An 18,035-nucleotide genomic window follows, 5' to 3' on the forward strand; every position below is an offset into this window, starting at 1 on the left:
TAAAGAGTAGCCCCCGTTAGCATCAACTCTGCCAATGACCCTTGGTGGATTTCATCAACTGCCCATCAGAAATGTGGTGTAAGGGCCCCGGTTTAAAACCACCGTCCTGACAGACCTTGGAAACCTCCAACTTCCTCTGGCTCAATTTCTGCTTGCATAAGGGGACTACCAAAGTTAAACCTCACAGTAGAAATAAAATCTGCACTAAGAAAGGGCACGTCAGAACCCAAACGACACTTGAATTTCTAAGAAACTCTCTTCTCCATTCTCATTTCACAAAGGAGCTACAATGCATGAATCTGGCAATGTGGCGATGAAGGCTGGGCTTCCCACAGCCTTGAACAGCGTAGCTGAAATTTGGGGATCTGGAGAAGGCACCAGAATCCTGCCAAAGGGTTGACTTGGGCAGTGTCTCTCTCTGGCCCCATCCCCTCCTTTTTCGGAGGTAACTCTGATGCTGAGAAAGGAGCCTTGAGCTTAGAGCTACTGATATATATTTGGCACCTTACCTCTGATATCTTCCTCCCCAAACCTATAACCCCGGTCTAATCAAGAGGGAAAAAACCAGGCAAACGGATAGGGACACGTCTGTATACTGCCTGAGAAGTTGAGTGCCAGGCCCTGTTCTAGAACCCGGAAGTCCGGGCTCAAATCCCAGACCCACCAGATATAGCTATGCCCTATTAAGTAGGCCCTTAATAGCTCTGAGCCTCACTGTCCCCATCTGTATGTGGGGCTAATAGTGCCGCCTGCTTCACATGGGGTGTTTTGGTAATGAAGGGGGATGGTGCATAGCCTTGGCATCGTCCTTTGTAAGATCTGAAAATGCCTGAAAATGCCTCCCACGTTGGCGCCTCTCCTAGACGGCTCAAAGCGTCCCACCCAACACAGAAGCCCCATTCCCTAAGACTACCCAACCGCTAGCTATCAAATTCTTGTATTAAAGACAATTCTGGAAGTCTGACACAACACAGTGTGGATATATAAAGAAGGGCTTCCCAGGTCGCCTTCCCAGAAATGTTCACTTTCAAACACTTTTAAACCCTTACTCATCCTTCAAGGACCGGTTCCAATGTCACCTCCTCGGAGATGACTTCCAGGATCCCTCCCCACAGAACCCACTGTGTCCTCTTTACTCCCCTGCACTTGGGTCCCCATCCTGTTACCGTGCAGAGCCCCGCCCACGGGCTGTCTCGGCATCTGTCTCTCGCGCCAGAGTTTTGAGCATCCTGACGGAGCCCGGCTTCTAAAAAGGACTGTGAAAGTCTAGCCAATTGCTTACGCTTGCTGAGACAGGCCACAGGGAGCCACTAGGTCTCGAGGAAAATGATGTTTTAAGATTAGTCTGGCAGCTGGTAGCAGAGTGGATTCGTGGGGAGAGGCCACAGGTGGCCACACGGACATTCTAGGAATGAGCTGTGTGAGCCTATATACTGCTGGGGATACAGTCCTCAACCAGCGAGGCCCCTCCTGGTCAGCAGGTGACTCAGATAAAGGAAGATACATTTTTTCCAGCCATATCAGAACACCCAAATATGGGCTTTTCTGCCCCCAACCAGCCATCTTGGGAATCAAGGAAACTTCTGAGTCAGTCGCCTTGAGACCTATGAACTTATTCCAGACATGGTATCACTACTCAAAACGTTCGTCTGAGTAACAGAATGAAAAGAAAAGACTCAGACAGCGAGAGGATTTTTGCAGAGCGCATAACCGATAACGGAGTGGTACCTAAAATACACAAAGACGTCTTAACACACAAGAGTAAGAGAACAAACAGCCCCAATTTAAAAATGGGCAAAAAAAAAAAAAAATCTGAACACACCCCAAAGAAGATATACAGGTGGAAAATAAGCCTATGAAAAGACACTAAGCATCCTATGTTATCAGGGAATTGAAAATTAAAGCAATGACGAAACACCACTGCACCCCAACGAGAACGGCCAACATCCAGAACGCTGCCAAAGAATATTTCCGTATTGGCTCATCAAATGAAACAAATGCACCACACGAGTGCCGGATGTTAATAACGGGGGCGAATTCCCTATAACTTCTGCTCAATTCCTCTGTAATGTAAAGCTGCTCAGAAGAGTCTTAATATTTGCAAAATGTGTATCTGAAGCTCTTTGTATCGGTCAGCATAGACTCCGTTCTGCCTGGTAACAAGTGAGGCCAAACATCAATGGCCGAAGATGACAAAGGTTCAGTAGTCACTCACGCTACCCATCTTGGCCAGCAGTGGGCGCTGCTGCACACAGTCACTGACCAAGACCATCTGCCTAACCAGACTGGTTCCATCTTGGTTCTGCCCTGGCCATGCCTTCAGAGCCCAATTACAGCAAGAATCCTGCCAAGTCAGTTGAGAGGGAATACCCCCTCCCCCATCCCTGATGTCTGATCACTCTTCACATTCTAACCAAATTCCTTATCCCCACCCTTGATGTCTCATCACCGTGGCCTGCCCTCAGCAAGAATCTGGTTTGGTCAGTCTGGCCGGGGTCACCCCTGACCCCTGACAACTCCTCTTGGTCATGTGCCATCTACTGGCCCCACCCCCACTCTGTTCCTTGGCTATAAATCCCCAGGTCTCTACAGGTTACACCGAGGGTCTCTTTTCCCTTTTTTTGCAACAGTTTCTGAACAAAATCTATCTTTACCACCTGCGCTGGCATCTGGCTCTGGTCCTCGCTGCCGTCACTCGGAGGCCAGGCTGTTGGGAGGGTTTTCAGGCGTCCTGTTCTACCTGAGGCCACCCCTCCCCCAGATGGGAGTCCTTCTCCTGAATAACAATCATGACGAGAGTTGACAACACAAAACCTACAACACTGCCAAGGAGACAATATGATAATAAAAAAGGAAACAACGAAGTAAGGAGAGACGTTTGAAAAGCTTAAATCTGACCAAAAATCAAATCAACGGAAATTAAGCCCACAAGAACACAGCCTTGTCCCAACTACAAAATGATCCTTTGAGGCAATGCCCGAAGTTGGCAAAGGGACCAAGAACAGGGCACTCTCACACAAAGCTGGCAGTGTAAACTGGCAGAAAAATTTTATAAGACCATCGAAAATTTTAAACTTCATCATGGCTTGTGATCTACCGATTCACTTCGAGCACTTTCTCCTGAAGATTTACCTGTAGAAGAACTCAGCGGACATTTTCCATTTTTAAAACTTTTTTTTAATGTTTATTTACTTTTGAGAGAGAAAGGGACAGAGCGTGAGCAGGGGAGGGGCAGAGAGAGAGGGAGACACAGAATCCGAAGCAGGTTCCAGGCTCTGAGCCGTCAGCACAGAGCCCGACGCGGGGCCCGAACCCACAGACCCATGAGATCATGACCTAAACTGAAGTCGGACATTTAACCGACTGGGCTACCCAGGCGCCCCGACCTTTAACATTAAAAAAAAAAAATGTTTAAAAAGTATGTTTAAAGGGAGGAAAAAATGAAACGTGGTGAATAAATGGGAAATCTATAATATTAATAAAATATTATACCACTATTAAATATCACCCTTAAAACTACAAGTTCATTGAAAGGCTCTGTGGATGTTTAAATTGTTGGGAAAAAATTGCTCATGTGTGCATATTTGTATTTTGGGAGAAAGAGAGTCCACCCCTTTCGTTACTTTTTTAAAGCAGTTGATAATTATTGTTTCAAATATTTAACAACCTGAAAAGATGTTGCCAAATATTTAGTCTACACTGTTACAGAAAACAGCTTTCAAAGCTAAACAAATTCGAGTATTAGCGAAAACAACCTATGTTTTTGTACCTCGACGCGCATGTGAACACATACATACGTATACACTCCTCAAAATATTAACAATGGTTACCTCTGAATCATACATAGGTTCAGGGGTGACTTTTATCTTCTACGTCTTATTCCGCTGTCTTTTCTACATTTCCTGCAATTGAACATCTGTTACTTTTGAAGTAAGAAGACTTCTATCATACCTGGGCTGAACCTGGCCGGCAGCATAAATTCACAAAAGAGTTTCACACTGGCTAGAAAAAGAGGCTGTGTATTTTTAAAATATTTCCCTTTTTCTTTTCTTTCGGGGCCTGATCCTTTTTTGGGGGTGGGGAGGGGCCCTTCATTTCCCATAGGCCAACCCTGTTGTCACTTTGTAGCATGAATTACAGACACATCCAGGACATGATGTATTTCTATACCTTAAATCCTGGTTTTGAACTATTGTGGCAGCTGGTGCTGAGAGATCTCCAGGTGTCCAATGGCAAATTTCATTTTAAAGCTAAGAACTGTGTGTTTCTAAATCCATTATTTTCAAACCCTAAAATTGTTAAAAATAAAATACCTTTATCTTCTTATGGTGTTGGAATTCATTACTATTTCATTCATTCCTATATCCCACTAATTCTCAACGCTGTCTCTGCATTAAGATCACCCGGAGAGTTTTCTGTGCAATATCAACGCCCGTGACCCACTGGGTTGTAAGGTCTAAGGAATGGGTGCTTGTTAAGACCCCCCAGGCTATTCTGATGTGTATCCGGGATTCAGAAGCCTTGACTTATCCATTCAGCAAGCAGTCATTCAGCCCCTGTATTAGCTTCCAACAGCTGCTGTAACAAATTACCACGAACTTAATAGCCTACGGAAACATATTTATTCTGCAGAAGTTCTGGAAGCCAGAGTTCCAAAATCAAGGTACCAGCAGAGTCACGCTCCCACTTAAGGTCATAGGCGACATCCATTCATTGCCTTTTCTGGCTTCTGGTGGCTCTAGGCATTCACTGGCTCCCTTGGCTTGTGGCCACTTTGCTCCAATCTCTGCCTCCAGCCCCATGGCCTTCTCCTCTGTGTCCCAGTTATTCGGACCCCTGTCATGGGATTGACAGCCACACACACCCCCCGCCCCCAAGATTCTTCACTTAAGTGCCTCTGTGAAGACCCTTTTCTCCAAGTAAGGCCACGTTGACACGTTCCGGGGATGAGGACACGGGCTCTAAGGGCTGAACTGCTTCGGCTACTCACCGGCTTGGAGAGCTTGGGAAGTCATTTAAACTGGTCAGCTTACACATCCGTTAAGCAGCAGTAATGACAGTTATCTGCCTCCCGAGGCTCTAACACTGCCGACTTGGAAAACATACTTTCCTAAAAGACTTACCACAGCATCTGACACCAACAATGGCATTGTGGGGTTTTTCAAAAGATTTTTAAAATAAAATAGCAATAGACAACAGAATTGTCCTCACAGACACAACTAAGATGTTCTGTGTGTTCTACCTTTTACCTGCTGTTAAACCTTCTACAGCAGGAAAGACACCAGGGGCGCCTGGGTGGCTCGGTCAGTTAAGCATCTGATTCTTGGTTTCGGCTCAGATCATGATCCCATGGTTCGTGGGACTGAGCCCCACGTCAGGCTCTGTTCTGTCAGTGCAAACTGGGATTCTCTCTCTCCCTCTCTGCCCCTCCTGCACTCATGCCCTCTCTCTTACTCTCTCTCAAAATAAATAAACTTAAAAAAAAAAAAAAAAGGAAAGAACCAATATAAACTGAGTCACATAGGAAAAACCATTCGTATTTAGAAACTGGGGGTGGCTACCACCATTGAACGGTCTTTGTCCTTCTTGTAAAAAAAAAATAAATAAGAGGGGCGCCTGGGTGGCTCAGTCAGTTAAGCATCCGACCTCGGCTCAGGTCATGATCTCACAGTCTGTGGGTTCGAGCCCCGCGTCGGGCTCTGTGCTGACAGCTCAGAGCCTGGAGCCTGCTTCCGATTCTGTGTCTCCCTCTCTCTCTGTCCCTCCCCTGCTCATGCTCTATCTCCCTCTGTCGCAAAAATAAATAAAAACATTAAAAAAAAAAAACATTTAAAAATAAATAAATAAATAAATAAGAAACCTGAAGTGCAATGAATGATTTACCCTGGTTCGTGTTTTCTGAATCCATGAAACGACACTGGACATGGTGACTTTCTTACATCAACATCGCTTGCTGCGTAACGTTGAACAGTTAAATTTCAGAAAAAGCAGGGCACCTGGGGGGCTCAGTTGAGCGTCCAACTCTTGGTTTCAGCTCAGGTCATGATCTTGCAGTTTGTGAGTTCCAGCCCCACATCAGGCTCTGTGCTGGCAATGAAGAACCTGCTTGGGATCTTCTCTCTCCCTCTCTCTGCCCCTCCCCTGCTTTCTCTCTCTCTCTCTCTCTCTCTCTCTCCCTCTCTCTCAAAATAAATAAACTTAGAAAAAAAATTTTTTCAGAAAAAGCAAAGAGTTTGTCAGGTTATTCAGAAGGGTGATCTCTTCGTCTGCCCCGCGGGTTATAACATTTTCTGGAAGAGAGCAGGCAAAACAAAACTCCGGGAAGACTGATTCCAGATTTGCAAGCAGGGGAGCTCTCCACAGTAAACACTTGACTTTGACCTTGACTTCACCTTGAGCTGGGTTTACAAGAATGTGGGGATGTGTCTATCTCTTTAAGAAATCTATTTTGGCGGGGCGCCTGGGTGTCTCAGTTGGTCGAGTGTCCGACTTCGGCTCAGGCCGTGATCTCACGGGTCATGAGTTTGAGCCCCACGTCGGGCTCTGTGCTGACAGCTCAGAGCCCGGAGCCTGCTTCCGAGTCTGTGTCTCCCTCTCTCTCTCTGCCCCTCCCCTGCTCACATTCTTTCTCTATCAAAAATAAATAAACATTAAAAAAAAAAGAAAGAAATCTATTTTGGCGTTTCTGCCCTTCTATCCTATGGAGAGGCACACGCCCGTTTCTGTGGTACTCCGTCCAGGTTTCCTCCCATTTGTAGGCGAGAGTGAGCTCTGTTTTGTGGCCTCTGACCGCAGAAAAAGTTGTGGCTCCCTTCCTCTGAGGTTTGGGTCTCAACAACCACGGGAACCACTTAAGGAGCAGGCCTGTCTCAAGTCCTCTGGCTGCACGCGGCTTCCGTGCAACCCGCCTGTCACCTACCTCCCGTTCCCTGTGGTTCTGTGTTATCTGTTCTGCACGCTTCCGAATTTGCTTATTTTTCTAATCTCTTCTCTACTCCTTTGGTAACACTACTCTTTATCTTGTGGTTTTCATCTTTATTACTCACATTTCCTCACAACGAGCATTCATTAAAATATTTTAAATTAAGACCTTTACCGCCTTTCTAACTGAGCACGTCGGGTCTGCCCGTACAACACATTTTTAATTCTTATCACAGAATTTCAGGCAGTTTGTACATTATATTCTATTAAAAACTCTATTCCACCCAAGGTTGTCACAATGCGGAGATTACAGCTTTCTGACGGATGTTTTGTTAGGGATATATTCATATATTCACTCTGTTAGCCAGCAAACACGGTCCGTGAGCTTGTATTTCACACCTCGTTTGACATCGCGATTCAATAGCAAAGTACAAAGGGAAGCAATTATTTATTTAGATTATGGAATGAATTTCGGAGGGATATTAGGTAAGTACAGATTGCCATGCCAAAGCATTAATCCCTGCCCTTCTCACAGCCTGGGGGGAGGTCACACACTGGGGTCAAGGAGACGGGGGACACCGGAACAGGGAGAGCGCCTCATAATCCTGTAACTCTGCTCAGGTAACGACTTTTTCTCTCCTGTAACTTTATCTCCAAAGAAAATGCAAAACTGATTCTCACAAAGCCAACAGTGATGACCACAGCCTACGCTTTTTCTTCAGTTTGAAACATCGCCACTTGATCGGCCAAATATTTCAAGAAAATCAATTTCCTACCCGTGGACCATGGATCCCGCCCGCACACAGTCAGCTCTGACTCAGGACGGCTTGACTCAGTTTCGCTTGATGCTGGTGCGAAAGCCATACACCGCCAGTAGGAATTGTACTTGGAATCTTGAGTCTGGATCCTGTCCCGGACCAGCGACCTGCGGCCCCACCCTCTCCCGCGATGCTGGGCAGAGGCCACAGTTCCCAGTCAGCCACGCGGTCAGGAGGGTCGACGGGCAGTACGCGGACAGCCACCTGCACCCACACGGCCGTCCCGTTTGTCACCTTCAGTACAGGATTCAGTCGACGGCACGCGATAGTCAACACCTCATTATAAAATGGGCTTTGTGGTGGACGACTGTGCCCAACCGGAGGCTCGTGTCCGTGTTCTGAGCACGTCGAAGGCGGGCCGGGCTAAGCTATGGCGTTTGCTGGGCTAGGTGGTTAAATGCATTGTTGACTTACGATATCAACTGACAGTGGGTTTATAGGGAGGTTACCTCATCATGAGCCAGGGAAGATCTATACCCAAGACGTTCACCACCCACATGATGATTCCGGAGGCTGTAAGTCCAGGCATCCCATCCGGGCCCCTCCAGCGCCCCAGGACTGAGGTAACTGCAAGGTCCCCTCTCGTTTCTCCTCTCCCCGCAGCATCCATCCCCCAGAACCTCTCTCATCCTCTAAACCTATGTCGTTCAGGCGGGCCGGCCACAGTGATGGGTTCCGGTGGGTCCGTGATGCAAGACAAGCCAAACAGAGCCAGTGGACCAGACAGGGAAGAACGGTGTCCTCCCCGAAGTGACCACAATGGCGGGACGGACATTGGGAGCTGCTGGTGGCCAACTCGCCACCAGGAGGGAAGATCCTGCTGGAGACGATGCCAACCCAGAGGAGAGACAGGAGACAGGCTGCTAAGGACGCTGCTTGGACACCTGCACCCTGACGTCCCTGGTCCCCGCCCCCCTGCACGTCTCCATCCACATGAGGAGCCCGAGTCCCCTTTCTGCTTGAGTTGCATCGGCACAGCACCGAACAGCAGCCACTGGACAAAGCCAGCTGACCGATGCCACGGCAACCCAGAGGGAGTCCGGGCCCCAGCGAAGCCACAACCCTCAGCAGGCACCACGCTGAAGAGAGTGGAACACTGCTAGCTGACTGCCATCGCCCCACCCTTCTTCCTTTACAGCAAAGACCACCTCCCACTACGGCTCCCGGAAACAGTGCCAGGCGTTCACTTCCCCAGACTGGCCGGCTTCTTGGGCAGAGGCAGGGAACCCACCGCTCACCCATGAGATCGGAAGGGTCCACGTCCAGGTCCCCTTCCCTGATAAAAGGCGGTAACAGAGGGGAAGCGGCCCGCCCTTCCAGTGTTGGTGCACAACTGGTGAGTTAGCCGTCTCTGCACCTGCTGCAGCCACCTTGCAACCGTGTGGGAACCGGGAGAAGGATGGCAGCTGGGGACCAGGTGTGAGAGACGGGGAGACGGGACGCGCCTGGGTGACACGGTCGCACTGCCGGATTAACCAGTCTCGTCGAACCACCCGCCCGAGTTTCTCGGCAGGTGAGCTGATAAAGCCGTGTTGCTGCAGCCACGTTTTGGCGGGTACCCTACTGACCGCACACGAAAACACCTGAGCCAATAGAAAAATCCTGGGCTCTCCCCATATACTGACAACTCCGGATGTGGGAAGGCTCAGCGGGCAGGCAGACAGATTCCCAGGGAAACCATGGGCCACGTGAGGCCGCAGACTAAACGGCCGGCCAGGGATGGATGTAAAGGGGGACAACCAGAATGTTGAGTTTGGAGCGATCGTATTCCTAACAGAAGACTCGCGGCCCCTCAGCTGGACTCCCTTCTTTCCCTTTGAACGAGGTCCTCGAAGAGCAGGCAGGACAGCGTTCTAGCGGACAGAGGTTGGACCAGAACTCCATGGGAAGAGGTAAGCTGCACCCAGTCTCTCCAAGGTCGGGAGACCCGGGAGCCCCACCCACCCACCCACGGCCTCATCCACTCACAGAGTGCCCCCCAGGCCCAAAGCGGTGGGCCTCCATGAGTTTAAATAGTAGAGGAGAAAGAAGAGACAGCAGGGGGTGACCCCGCAAGGTGATACGTAACAGATCTGAAAGACGCTTCCTGCCAAACTGAGGCTGGGAGTCAGGGGCGAGAGGTGTGCGTCTAGGGCTCGTTCGCCCGACCCTTTAAGAGAGAAGGTGGTCACAACCGTGGGGACAGCGCCTCCTGCCTTAGTGGGGTCCCGATGCACGAGGCCTAGCAATGACCTCCAGGTGAGCGTAGCCCCGTGAAACCCAAAGCCGGTGTCTGAGCTGGAGGGGACACGTGCCAGCACCCAGGGGTGACGTCCGCGAGACGGCTGCCTTGAAGCACCGAGAGACGATTCCTCACTCGTTACAGCTACCCTCTGTTTGCCCGTAAATGAGTCCACTTCCCCTTGCCTCTTAGATCATTTCCATGCTGCCCACTTCATTCTTCAATCTTTAGTGCAACCAGTAACAGTAATAAACATAATTCTCGAAACTCGGTTCTCAAACCCTGCACGTACATGAGTGCAGGTCGTGTTTGAGACTGCTCACCTAGTTAGGCCACTGGCGTATAAAGAGCGTAAAGAATAAAAGCCTTCCGCAGAGGCTCAGCCCCGTGATGGAACCATCCGGAAGCCGATGGGCAAAAGGAGCACATTGCCCATTAAAGGCAGAGGCATCAGCTCATCGATACGCACGTTGTTTTGCGATCAGCTTCGCAGCCACCCGCGGCCCCCGCCGCCGAGGCCGCTGGGGGATGTCGGCTTACCTGCTCTGCGGGTCCGGGTGGTGGCCCACGCAGGTGAGCGTGGCCGTGGTCTGAGAGCCACTGCTGTCTATTTCCTCCTGGACTGCCCACTGCTGCTCGCTGGTGACTCGAACGGCCGTTATCCTCACCCCTGCTGCTGCCTTAATTCTGTGGAGTGGGAAAAAGACGTACACATGTATAACACCGCTTGAGGTCAAGACACGTGCTAAAAACACAGAGCTACAGCAGATCTCCCCTTTCCTCTGGGAGACGGAGGGAAGACAGGCAGGGAATGGCTTTCCTTTGAAAACTAAGTGTCCTGTTATTTTTTTTTTAAATGTTTATTCATTTTTGAGAGACACAGAGAGAGAACACAAGCAAGAAAGGGGCAGAGAGAGAGGGAGACACAGAATCCGAAGCAGGCTCCAGGCTCCGAGCTGTCAGCACAGAGCCCGACGCGGGGCTTGAACTCACGAACTGTGAGATCGTGATCTGAGCCGAAGTCGGACGCCCAACCGACTGAGCCACCCAGGCGCCCCTCAGTTTCCTGTTACTTTTACAAGTGCCCCAGAGTAGGAGCCCCAGCATTTTGCCAAGCGCATGCTACTTTAGTGTTTCATGGACCTGCTGGGAACCAGACCTCTGTCCGCTGCCGGGACCGCGAGTGACGGGAATGAGGCAGAGGCGGCCAGGCAGGTGTGGATGGGACCTGGAGATGGGGAGGGGCCCCCACGAGGCGGAGGGAGCACAAAAGACTGGGGGCTGGGGAAGCCAGTGGACCCAGGAGGAAGTGGGCAGTCCGGGCCACACTGGGAGGAGAGAAGGAGGGGCACACTGTCCTCGGGAGAAAAATAAACACCGCATCCCGGCAGGACAGTGTGGCCAGGGACCGCCTGGCACAGCATGGGTTGTACAGCATTGGAACTCAGTTCCCCAAGGAAGAACCAAAGGACCCAGCTGCTCGCTCAGCGAGAAAAGGCCAAGGAGAGCTCTCACAGCCTGCTTGTTTTGCATTTGTTCCCTGCTCCTCAAATGACCTGTGCTGCAATTAACCAGAGTATGTCTCCTCAGTGACAGCGGGGATCCCAAGGCATCACCCAAGTTCTCAGCAGCCTTGGGACCTGCCCGTGGACACACTGGGGACATGTCTGGGGAACAATCAGGGGGAAGGCAGATCCGTCGACCGCCCACTGCTTGCAGTGCCTTAAACAGGTATAAGTGAGCACAAAAAGACGTGCTTGGGGGCACCTGGGTGGCTCAGTCGGTTAAGTGTCCGACTTCGGCTCAGGTCATGATCTCACGGTTCGTGGGTTCGAGCCCCGCGTGAGGATCTGTGCTGACAGCTCGGAGCCTGGAGCCCGCTTCGGATTCTGTGTCTCCCTCTCTCTCTGCCCCTCCCCTACTCATGCTCTGTCTCTGTCTCAGAAATAAATAAAACATTAAAAAAATTAAAAAAAAAAAAAAAGGACATGCTTGGACTTCCGAGTCCAGGGATGAACACTGCAGGGGTCACCGGGGAGCCTGAAGTCCCTCCGCTTCCCAGACGGAAGGCTGTGGACCAACAGGCAATGCTCACTGAGGCCCTGGGCCCCCTTTTCCACAGATACATCAAAAGGAACACGATTCAGCCATAAAAAGGAATGAAGCGGAGTGCCTGGGCGGCTCGGTCGGTTGGGCATCCGACTTCGGCTCAGGTCATGATCTCCTAGTTCACGGGTTCAAGCCCCGTGTCATGCTTGCTGTTGTCAGCACAGAGCCCTTTCCAGATCCTGCCTCCCTCCCTCTCTCAAAAATAAATAAACATCAAAACAAAAAAAGGAATGGGGCACTGGCACAGGCTACAGGGTGGATGGACCTGAACCGCATCAATCAATGCGGAAGAAGCCAGCCGCAAAAGTACGGAGACTGTGCAATTCCGTTTACGTCAAACGTCCAGAATAGGTACGTCCATAGAGAGCCGACTGCTGGTTGCCAGGGTGGTGGCACCGTCCTGTGAATGTGCCGAATGCCACTGAACTGCTCCCTTAGATACTGCCAAGTTTATGTTATATGAATTGTTCATGGGTTCGAGCCCTGCATCAGGCTCCCTGCTGACAGCTCGGAGCCTGGAGCCCGCTTCAGATTCTGTGTTTCCTTCTCTCTCTGCCCCTCCCCCACTCGTACTGTCTCTCTTTCTCTCTCTCTTTCAAAAATAAACATAATAAATAAATAATCATTTATGAACACACACACACACAAAAATCTTTGAGACCCGAAGAAGGGAACTTATGAAGGCAGAATTTCAACGAGCAGGAGAGAGAGTTCTGGACTCAAGGGTTGTCCTAAAGCTCCTGGCTTTGCTGCCAACTAAGGAGCCCGGGGGTGGAATTAGGAGATTCAAATCCTTGCAGACCCAGTTAGAAAAGAAATGCTTCCCCCTTCTTTCTTCTCCTTCATACAGGTCCTTACACAGATGCTCTCACACTCAGCTGCGAGCCCTCGAGCCCCACGTTCTGGAGAAATCCCTGCCCATCCAGCGACGCCCCCAGGAGGTGCAGATGCCAAGCTCTGAGGGCTTGGCCTTAGGGCTGCAGACACTGTCACTTTTTTCCTTGTCCCCCATCCTCCTCCCAAGCCACCTAGGCGTCCTGACCTCCTGCCTGACCCAGTGCCCTCCTGCAGTCCCAGGCTCCTTTGGTTCTGGAAGCCCTCCCCCTCCCTGCCCCCCACCCCCGAGCCGCAGCAAAGTCAGACCTGAGAGGGTCACCCTGCGGCATCCGCAATCTGGAACACAAGGGGATCCAGAAACTTCAATGCAGTTAATTTCTGGGCACAGAGGAAGTCTCAAGAAAACGAATACCAACCTCGCCCCCTTCCAGGCTTTCTAGGGTCCACCCTTCCCCCAGAAACGGACTTTCAAGCTGCCAAAGTACCTTCCAAAACTGCCACAAAGACATGCCAACTTTCATACACACTAGGAACGGTAACTGTGAGCACCACAGTCACAAGTGAACTGTCTCCATCAGGGCAGAAAGCCATGCTGGGCAGAGGCACTGCAGCCCCGTGTTCTTCTCAGCTTCTCATTTCGACTATTATTATGAATTATCACTATCATTACCCCCAGCAACCATCCACTGTAGCAAAAAACAGACACTTGCCCGTTGGCATGGCTAAGACAAAGAGAGAAGACAGCAAGTGTTGACGCAGACGTGGCTGGAACGCGTCCGCATCGCTGGAATGAGTGAATCTGGTTCCATTTCTCGGACGACGTCTCCCAACCTGGATTTCTATGGGTCCTACAGCCCGGCATTTCCACTGCTGGCCGTATACATGCCCACGAGAAACGCAGGCACGTGTTCCCCTTAAAGCTCCAAATGGAAACGGCTACACTGCTCACCAACAACAGAATAGACAAAGCACGTGAAACACGATGCAGCAGGAACAAGGGTGAGCAGTCCACCACCGCGCGAAACAACATGACGAGCCTCCAAAAATAATGTCGGGCGAAAGAAGCCAGATACGGAAAACTGCACAATCCCGTTTGCAGAACGTCTGAAACAGGCAAACGGGTCCATGAGGTCCAAGTCTGTATCGTGGTTACTCTTCCGGGAAGTAACGGGAAGGGGTCCCCGGGGGGGGCTTCTGGATGTGACTGCATGGTGAGTTTTGAGAACTTTCCAGGCCGGGCTCACTTCTGCGCGCTTCCTCGTACACACATCCTAGTTCAGTATCGAGTTCAAATAAAGCAGGCAGACCTCATGCTTCTCACGGGGATGCCACGTTGCAGCCAGGGGGGTGTGACTTCGCCCCTGGTCCAGCCTCAGGAGGAGTCAGACTCTCGCCACCTTGGACACACACACGGGCTTCTTCCCCCAACTTCCTCCACCCCTTGAGGTGCCCGGGGCCCCACCCTTGTTCTGAGGGACACAGAGTAATCCGAAACCTTGACCTTGTCTATGATGGGGAAGAGTCTTAGAATCCCGATGAACATCCCTCTTGGTTGGAGCAGAAGCAGGAGCAGGTGACATCCCAGCTGCTGGACATAAGCAGTGAGAAAGACATCTGGCCTCCAGGCCAGTGTCCGCCCAGCAGGGACTAGAGACAGGGCAGACACCCACAGCTTCTGCACCTCATTCCCCCTGTAACTTTCCAGCCCACAGCATCTACCGTCTAGCAGGGCACAAGACAACTCGCTCGGTGAGTCCATCTGAGTCTTTGTTTCTTATACTTAGGCCAACTGCTTTAGGATTACTCAAACCTCAGCAGGAGTTTTGACCGTCTGGTTGTTTACACGGTGGAGGTGCAGTAAAGGATTAATCCTCTGCGCTGACAGACTCTCCTCTTTGTGATCACAACGTGGCTGCAGTAGCTCCAGATCTCACATACTCATCCACCAAAGGAAAAGCAAGATTCTCTCCCTCAGAACAAAATCCTGAAGCTAGGTTTTCATAGGTTGAATCAGATTGAGGAGTCCCCCCTGGACCACTAACTGTGGCCTAGGGGGTAGACGAACAAGGCTCACTGGGTTAGCCAGCCAACCACCGTCCCTGCACTAAGGGTAAAGTTAAGCCCGGGGTGCCCGGGTGGCTCAGTCGGTTGAGCGTCCGACTTTGGCTCAGGTCACGATCTTGTGGTTTGTGAGTTCGAGCCCCGTATCGGGTTCATCGCCGTCAGACTGTCAGTGTAGAGCCTGCTTTGGAGCCTCTGTCCCCCAGTCTGTGCTCTTCCGTTCCTCACACACTCCCCAAAATAATTAAGTATTTAAAAAAAAAAAAGGGTAAAGTTAAGCCCATCTGAATCACATGGCGATAACCATAAGTGGCTCCTAAAAAGAAACTCAAGTGGCAACGGAAGAAATGAAAACTGCGTATCAAAAGCACAAGCCTAAAGGCCAATTACTGAGGTCCTACCCGCCCCCCCCCCAGCACAAGTTATAAAACTGTTCTAAATTTCAGTTCTTGGTCCAAATCCTTCCCGATTTTAGATTATCTTTGTTAGAACAATCTGAGCCCAGAAAAATCCAAGTCCTGAATATTCATCACATGTGTTTTAGAGAAATATTTTTAGGCTCGGTGATATTCTTAACACTTGTCATGTATAAAAACAACAATATCTAAAACGATGTGGAAACTATTAACGGTCTCCGCGCGGCTAATGAGCTTGGGGGATCTGGGGGCTGAGCGAGGACAAGGTGTGACCACTAGGTCGCAGGAGCACACAAGAAGCCCGATCTGGGCAAGGCTTGGACAGGTTCGCATCCTGGGGGAGTCCCTCCTAAGCATAAGCTTCTCCAGAGGATACGGCGCCACCCCAAAGGGGAGGGGGGCAAGAGAGGAGCGGGGAACAGGAGGATCAGAGAGGCGGGTTTCTGTGTCTACATGATGTCACTAAGCAACATGGCGGCACATCTACAGATCACAGAGCCCCAGAGGGCAGTGGCAGCCTGGGGTCTTCTAACCAGAGTTTATGGCTAACAGACGTTGGGCACAGTTTTGCAGGGTATGGAAAGCAGGCGGGCTCCAAATGGCTAAAAATATGCTTATTTGGGATATCTTTGTAACAATCAGATGCGTAAAAATTTGGAGTTTGGAGCTGGCAGGATGCTGAGCTAACAAGTCCCAGTCTGTTGCGAAGAAATAAACAACACGGGAGCCAACACACAGGGACCGTCTTTGGCTCCTTTCTGTAACAACTACTTTCTGATATTCATCAACAACTTACGTTTCTACTTCCATAGGACCCTCATTATAGAATGTTTATCTGCATGCCTGTAGTTACGGGATCACACCGGGAAGAATACATTGGCATACTCGTATTTGTCGATGAGCCGCCTCTTCAGGTAAAGAGTCCCCACTCACGCGTGGCCCCTGGATGACAGAGCACCTGTCTCCACCCACCGCTCCCTCATCCGTGCCATTTGGGTTTGGTCCTGTGCTGCTGGCTGTCAGCCATAAATATAATGCAAATCGACGGCAACGTGAAAACTGCAGATCTTGTAATACTGGAGGACTGGCCAATGCCAGCAAAGCCACGGAGAAAGAGAACCCAAGAGGAGTCCGCCAACGGCCGCTCGAGAGATCCGTACGGACGGTTAACAAGGGAACCAGAGAAGACCAGCAAAAATGATAGTTTCTTCCAAGGAGAATAGCAGTTTGAATAGCAAAGCGTAGCGACGCTCTTGGGGAAACTGGGGAAGCCCTCAAATATCTCCGCTAACTTGATCCTTGCGGTGATCCTACGACAATGTCTAGTGCGACGCGAAAAATGTGGTGTCGCACCGTTGTGTAAAATTGGAGGAAAGGAACAAACTGGCAGCAGGAAATGCGTGCTTTGCTCTGAGTGGCACAGGGTGGGAATGACTGAACCTAAAGTTTGCTTAATATAAGATAAAATAAACTTGTCGTCACCTCGATTTCATTTCTCAAGGAAGAAAAAAAAATCCCAATCAAGTTTCCTTTTGCTGGCTACTATGAGACTTTATGTTCCCATCAGCAGATTCGTTTCAGCTGGCCGAATATTCTCAGATGAAAGAAAAACCCCTAACAGTCTTGTAGCTTTGAATAGCAACGCTCTAAAAAAATGCATATTTTGAGTGTGTAAAAATACACTCACATTCTGTACTGGTGGGGAACCTGCCTCCTTCTGGTTCCTAGAACAACGTGTGCCTTCCAACCTTTGCTCTTGTCGGTCCCTGTGCCTGAAAGCCCCCCCAGGAACTTCTCCCTAATCTTGAGGTGTGGGCAAATGGGAAATTAAGAGAAAACAAAGGCTGCCAAGGGCGTGGGAAGGGAGGCAGGCATTGGGACGCTGTGGACGAGAAGCTTTTGAACTTTCAAGCACATCAGAATCACCTGCCGCTGGTTCCAAACGCCTAGACCCAATTTCCAGAGACCGTAATTCACCAGGTCTGGGGCAGGACCCAACAGGGCCGTGTTTTTAAACAAGCTGCCGTCATGATATATGTGGTTCTCAGAACACTCCTCGGGGAATGGCGTTTGGGACCCGTTCCAGAGGATCACATTGTGTCAAGGAGAGTGAAGCCAGGGAACATCTGGTGTGCCACATACTCTCTGAGACAAGCCCAGCCCTGGGCACTGGAAGCACTTTCAGGGTGTGATTCAGGAAGACTGGAAAGATACTTTTAATTTGGATTCGCCCAGCAAACCACTTTCTCTGTGATGAATCAGCCAGAGAGAGAGAGAGAGAGATGTATGCGTGTCCCGCTAGGCACCTGGAGGCCGGCAAAGTCAGGCTCTGCCGAGAGCTCCTCTCAGACCATGATTTAAGCTTGCAAAGACCGCAGGGCGGGGCCGAGGGTCTGGGAGGCAGCTCACCACACTGGACCTGCCAAGAGGACCACAGGACAGGTGCGGGTCCCCTCCTACCCAGGTGGCTGAAATCCAGGACGCTGAGGATAGAGAGTTTGGGTCTCCGAGTCTGAAAGAGAACAAGAATCATCCTGAAGGACAGACACGGAACCCATGCTGGAAGAAAGAGCGCACAGTCCTTCCGAGCGGAGTGTCGCGGGATAAGCGTTTCAGCTCTGGGCACAGGAAGACGCAAACAGGGACCTGGAT

General features: G+C 50.4%; 1 protein-coding gene across 2 annotated transcripts in view; it reads right to left on the minus strand.

The window, feature by feature from the left end:
* Positions 1-18,035, minus strand: part of LOC122203308 (transmembrane protein 132B) — a 326,990-nt gene that overhangs the window by 162,500 nt on the left and 146,455 nt on the right. For both annotated transcript variants that reach the window (XM_042910001.1, XM_042910000.1), the window contains exon 3: positions 10,501-10,647. In XM_042910001.1, coding sequence (XP_042765935.1) covers positions 10,501-10,647 — 147 coding nt within the window. The remainder of the gene's footprint in view (positions 1-10,500; positions 10,648-18,035) is intronic.

This window comes from Panthera leo, chromosome D3, assembly GCF_018350215.1.
Source record: "Panthera leo isolate Ple1 chromosome D3, P.leo_Ple1_pat1.1, whole genome shotgun sequence".
In the NCBI taxonomy this organism is placed as follows: Eukaryota; Metazoa; Chordata; class Mammalia; order Carnivora; family Felidae; genus Panthera; species Panthera leo.